This window comes from Cynara cardunculus, assembly GCF_001531365.2.
Source record: "Cynara cardunculus var. scolymus isolate 2C chromosome LG 3, CcrdV1, whole genome shotgun sequence".
Classification (NCBI taxonomy): domain Eukaryota; kingdom Viridiplantae; phylum Streptophyta; class Magnoliopsida; order Asterales; family Asteraceae; genus Cynara; species Cynara cardunculus.
Genome location: NC_037530.1, coordinates 33,428,180 through 33,433,499, shown reverse-complemented (window position 1 = coordinate 33,433,499; position 5,320 = coordinate 33,428,180). Strand labels below are relative to the sequence as shown.

The window sequence follows — 5,320 nt, the reverse complement described above, 5'->3', positions numbered from 1 at the left end:
GATTTTTTATATTTAAAATGAGATGTTTATCCTGTATTTGATTGTGTTTATCTGCAGTTAGTTACACGAATTCAGATATGGGATGAAATCGGATAGGGATAAACGGGTTTAAGAGCTTTTAAGAGTTTAAGAGTTTTAAGAGTTTTAAGAGTTTTAGCCAAATGCTTTATAATATAGTATAGATATAGATATAGATAATCAACTGACAAAAATAATCAAATGAAATATAAATATCTTATTTTAAATATAAAGAACCTAAGTTATAGTTAGGATAATTATTGAATTACAAATTATCTTTATAAAAAAAAACATTATATTATTAAACCAAATTGATTAAAAGTTATGCTTCCTTTTCTCATTTAACACAAATACAAAATAAAGTCACAATCCATGGTAACAAAATAGTATTTCAAATCACCCATTTTGGGGCCTTTTAACAAATGCCCATATGGGTAAGCACTTACCGTCAAAAGCTATGATGCAACGTGAATGATAGATTCACGTCTGATCCACAATTCGTTGATTCCCAAGAATACCGTACCAAGGGACCGAGAATTCAAGATCTCGCTGATTCAACAGAATGCTCGAGAATGAAATGAAGAAGAGAATTCAAATTCTAGAAAAGGAGACCGAATAAAAATCCTACAAAAAAGAGGAAATTAATTAACAAATTAGAAGAGTCTTCTCTCTCACTTACCATTTAAGAACCTTGGTTGTTGTCATGTGTTTTACCGGGTAAGATTCTTGTTCTTTATCATGGTAAGTTAAATGTTAAGTAACCTTTAAATTCAAATCGCGATGGTATTTTTAACTCAAATAGAAGAGTGCGAACTTACTTCGAGTTTAACGAATCAATTACGAACAAGTTAGTCGAAATTGGATCGAATCTGATCTACGATCTATTTACTCGTTGGATACATACACTAGCATTATAGCAACTCCAACCAATGGAGACATAAACGTTGACACTCATAATAAGGTGGACGACCACTTTACACCACTTGGTGCAAAAAGCAGATCATTTCAGCTAACATTATAGCGCGTTAGCCCACCATCGGACCCAAACTCCATCGTTAACTCTCCTAATCCTTCAGCTCCATCGAATTCAATCGAATAGCAGGGTCGGTTCTAAGATTTTTGATGTCCTGTGCGAAAATAAATAAAAAATGCCCCTAAGTCTATTCTTTAAACCAATGAAACAATGAAACAATGAAACATGCATTTTTTTAAAAGAATTTAGAACCTACTCAGGCTAAGTATCTCATCCTCATGTTGATTTTTATTAATTATAATAAAAAGATACAATGGGGGGACGTAAAAACCAAAACCCCGAATACAAAATATAAAATGATAAATCCTGGATTAAGATCGTGCTTCATTCTTTTCCAGTTTTCCCTTTTTCAAATTGAAATTAGCAAAATAGAAACTTTATTTCAATATATGAGACTTAAAAGACAAGAAAAACTATAATTAGTTTATAACTAAAATAGTAAATTATCCAGTAAGCTTTTAGAGGTAACTTTATATGGAAAACCAAGTTTTTTTTAAAACATGTCATTTCCAACTAAAAAAACGCTCTTTACATCTGCGAAAAAACTCTCTCAAACAAAAACTTTTCCAACTTATACAAACAGATTAATTCATACAGACAACTTTATACAAACAAAAACTTTTCCAAACTTTCCAACTTTTTCCAACAATGTGCATTTAGTATTCATCATTACTAGGCTTGGGCTTGTTTTTATAGTTAAAACCCAGTGGTCCAATTCCTAAATTATTAAATCCCAAACTAGTAATAAATGACAACTCGAAGCCTTTTAGGCTTTGATGCCCTGTACGGCCGCACGGGCTGCACGTAGCCAGGGCCGGCCCTGTCGAATAGTTTGTGCCATAAACTTTTACCAATCGAAACCACAAAAATATGTGTAATCCCGTTAGATTACTCTTTAAAAGAGTTTTTGAGGAGATAATAGAAATTCCAACACAAAAACAATGATGATGAACTTGAATTTAGCCTTTTGAAAAAAGATTTGCCACTGACATGGTGGGGTTTTATCAACCATTTGAATGGGTTCTTGCCTTCTTGGCTCAAAAACAGATGGATCTACAAAGGGTAAAGTTCCCAATCCTCTTTCATTATCTTTTTGACCCATAATTTCACAATGAAATTGATCCAAAAGTGGGTCTTGGGAGGTTTTCAGGACCCTTTACCCATGTGATATATTATGAAGGCCACTTTTACCTGTAGCCATACAAAGAAATATGCCATTTGTGGCCACGGAGGTTCAAATGCGGTGACTTAGGGCTATCTGCAAAGCAGGTGGTCATCCTGGGATTAGTCGGTTCGCATAGCAGGTTGGATATCCAGGTTAATCAAAAAAAAGAAAATGGCATTTGTAACTCTCCAAGCTTGTATTTATATAACCAATAATTACAGCAAACAATTATATGTCAATTTCTCAAGAAATTCTATTAACATTCTAAGAAAATCTTGGTAAATCTCTACAGTTCATCCCTATCGTCTTTAAGACTAGAAAAGCTCAATCGATGAAGGTTGGCTTTGCGATTCAGCCGTATCATAGAACGTATCGGTTAGAATCTGGGAACCATTTCGACAAGAGAAAATGCTTCAGTTTTATCACTAGAACAAAAATCCCATAGCATGGGACATGCAACAATGCCACTGATAAGTACCTGCATATATAACAAAGCTTTAGAACACAGTTTCTTGATAAGTACACACACAACACCTTCACTGTGTGTGCTTATTTGTTAAGAGAACTTAATTACCATATTGGAGAGAATGAAGACGATAGATCAAGAAAAGGGTATGGCCACCTGTTTAACATTATGACCATTTTGTTAGTGATCACTTCCATATGTTTGTATGTGTCGATAAGAAAAAAAAAATAGAAATAGCGATCGATATTTTACCAAAGGGCGATGCACGCATGAACGACCCATTGGAAAACAACAAAAACGCACGTCCAAAGAATGAAGTATGCAATTCGAAACCACGGGAATCGCTGAAAAATGGAAAATTTAGGGTCGTGATCGAAACTACAAGATCCGATAAGGTATGTTTTTGTGTTAACAAGACTCGTAACAACTTACCAAGCTATTCAACGCGGTGTCACCGAGCAATAACACAGCATTGATCGAGTGCATATTTATAATGAACTGCACGTATAATAACCTCACAACAAATCCAAAACACGAACAAAGTACATGTTTCCGAAATCAAATAGATCAACAATGGGTGGTACTTACAAAATTCAAGTTATAATCTTTCATGGCAAGAAATGGTACTATGATGAGCCAGAAAACGCAGTCTGTAAGCACAACTGCACCTGCCTGCATCTGAAAAACAAAAATGGTGTCACCAAAGGTTCCTTTTCTGGGGACAATTTCATTTGCGTTCTTGGGATTTTACCTGAAATATGATCTGAAAAGCGTAACCCCAAAGGCCAGCGACTTGGCGCGGGTGGTTTTGATCTTTACGGCCAATGGATTTCGCGGCATTGGGCAAATTCGCAATCGCAGCTTGCTCCTCATCGAATTCCTCACTTCTGTCACCTCCAACTTTGTTGTGATACTGGTAGCATCCGTATATCGACAACAGAGATCCAATCTGTGCACAGAAAGACGCCATGAACATAAATCCAAGAACATAAAAATTCAAAAAAAGAAGAAAAAACAGCTTTAATAAAGAAAGAAAAAGAGAAAGGGTGTGTAAGAATCAGTTGATGTGGATGAAACATACCCCGAAATATATAGTAATCAACGTAAAAGTCCACCTGTAACCACCACTCAGACAGTAAACAAAGTGAAATTTCAGAATCTGAATGGCTAAAAACACAGATTTAAAAGAAATGCATAAAACCAAAGGAATCAGATGCTGATATTTTGCTTTCAGAAAAGTTATCAGATTTTGAAAAACAAAGGATTACAACACCATAGGATTTAAAGAGTTCATAGTTATGATGATGGTGTGATCAGAAACACAAAAACCAACCCTTTGCTTCCATTAACGAGGATTGGAGCATTCTAAAAGCTTTTTCTTCACCAAAATCGATGATTTTTTTTGTAAAGGTGACGTGGGTAAATTTGTAAATTGAGGTTTAAAGCTTAAAGTTAACTTTAATCAGATGGAAGAAGAATTTAATACCCAACAAGATTCTTGAAGATCAAATGGAGAAATCAAGACTGATGTCATAATTAATGGATGTATGAGAAATGGTAAAACTTACTGTGTGTAGTAGTAAAATATGGTTCCTCCATCAACAATGGCGTTTAGGATGATGAGAATCAAGAGCACAAAGAAAGCAAATATTCTGTAAGTCATCAACCAAGCTGGATGGATTCCTTTCAAACATGGCTTCCAAACTTCATCATCATACAACACTCCTCCATAATCATCTTCTTCTTCATCATCATCTTCTCTGATTCTTGATTTTCGATTGTTAGGCCCTTCGTATTTCGTTATGAGATAGGAAGCCATAGCCATAGATGTCAAAATCCATACACAACACAGAAACAGTCTCCAGTTCAACCAGTAACTTGAGGTGGTTGTATCAGGCCCCATGACTGGCTGCCAAGTGTTCTTTGACCCTCCTGTCAAGAAATCCATTATTCTTCTCTCCAAATGTGTTCTAAGTGTACCCAATAAATCAAATTGATCAAAAATGATTACGACAATGTTCAGAAACACAAAATCATAAAACCCCAGAAAAAGAAAACGAGTTGCAGGTTGAAATTTCAGTGCAAATTAACTTCTGGGAGGATGAAAACTTTAAGAAGGATCAAGTTCATGGATGGAGATGATAATGAGGCGATATATAGCAATGAAGAGGCTCCATGAAAGACAAAAACTTATGCATTTGATGGCTGAATTGAAGCATAACAACACGAGATTCCAAACTTTAGGATTGAATTTGTGGAAAAAGATGTAAGGATTGGATTAAATATGAGAAAACAATTGAAAGGAGATGAAAAGATGTGAAGTTGTTAATTGCAAGCAAAGGAAAGTTGAGATACTTACAGGGGGAGGAGGTGTGCAAGAAGAAGAGATGCTTTGCTTCTTTGGATTACAAATATTTGTATTTATATCAAATTAAAGCGTGTCAGATACAGTTTAAAAAAAAAGAATATAAAAGAAAAAGCTTCTGGTTTGTATATGAGAAGATTTAGGGGAAGAGAGAGAGAGAGAGAGAGCGCTGTGTTTTGTGTGTAGTCTGATGTCATGTAGTCTCCCATGCAATTATTTTAGTCTTTTCCATGAAGGGTTGTTTGTCTTCTGAGTTTTTCCATGAAAGTGAAG

General features: G+C 35.1%; 1 protein-coding gene across 2 annotated transcripts; it reads right to left on the bottom strand.

The window, feature by feature from the left end:
- Positions 1–2,390: 2,390 nt before the first annotated feature.
- LOC112509973 lies at positions 2,391–5,076 on the bottom strand. 2 transcript variants are annotated; one of them, XM_025115210.1, is made up of 9 exons: positions 5,042–5,076; positions 4,251–4,614; positions 3,764–3,797; positions 3,434–3,631; positions 3,271–3,360; positions 3,115–3,180; positions 2,935–3,026; positions 2,791–2,838; positions 2,391–2,694 (listed from the first exon to the last, which is right to left on the bottom strand). In XM_025115210.1, exons 2-9 carry the CDS (start codon positions 4,583–4,585, stop codon positions 2,577–2,579), a joined length of 981 nt encoding a protein of 326 aa, XP_024970978.1. In that variant the 5' UTR covers positions 4,586–4,614; positions 5,042–5,076; the 3' UTR covers positions 2,391–2,576. The 2 variants fall into 2 exon arrangements, with proteins under 2 accessions (XP_024970978.1, XP_024970977.1); XM_025115209.1 differs by lacking the exon at positions 5,042–5,076 and having other exon boundaries at positions 4,251–4,807.
- Between the last annotated feature and the right edge of the window lie 244 nt (positions 5,077–5,320).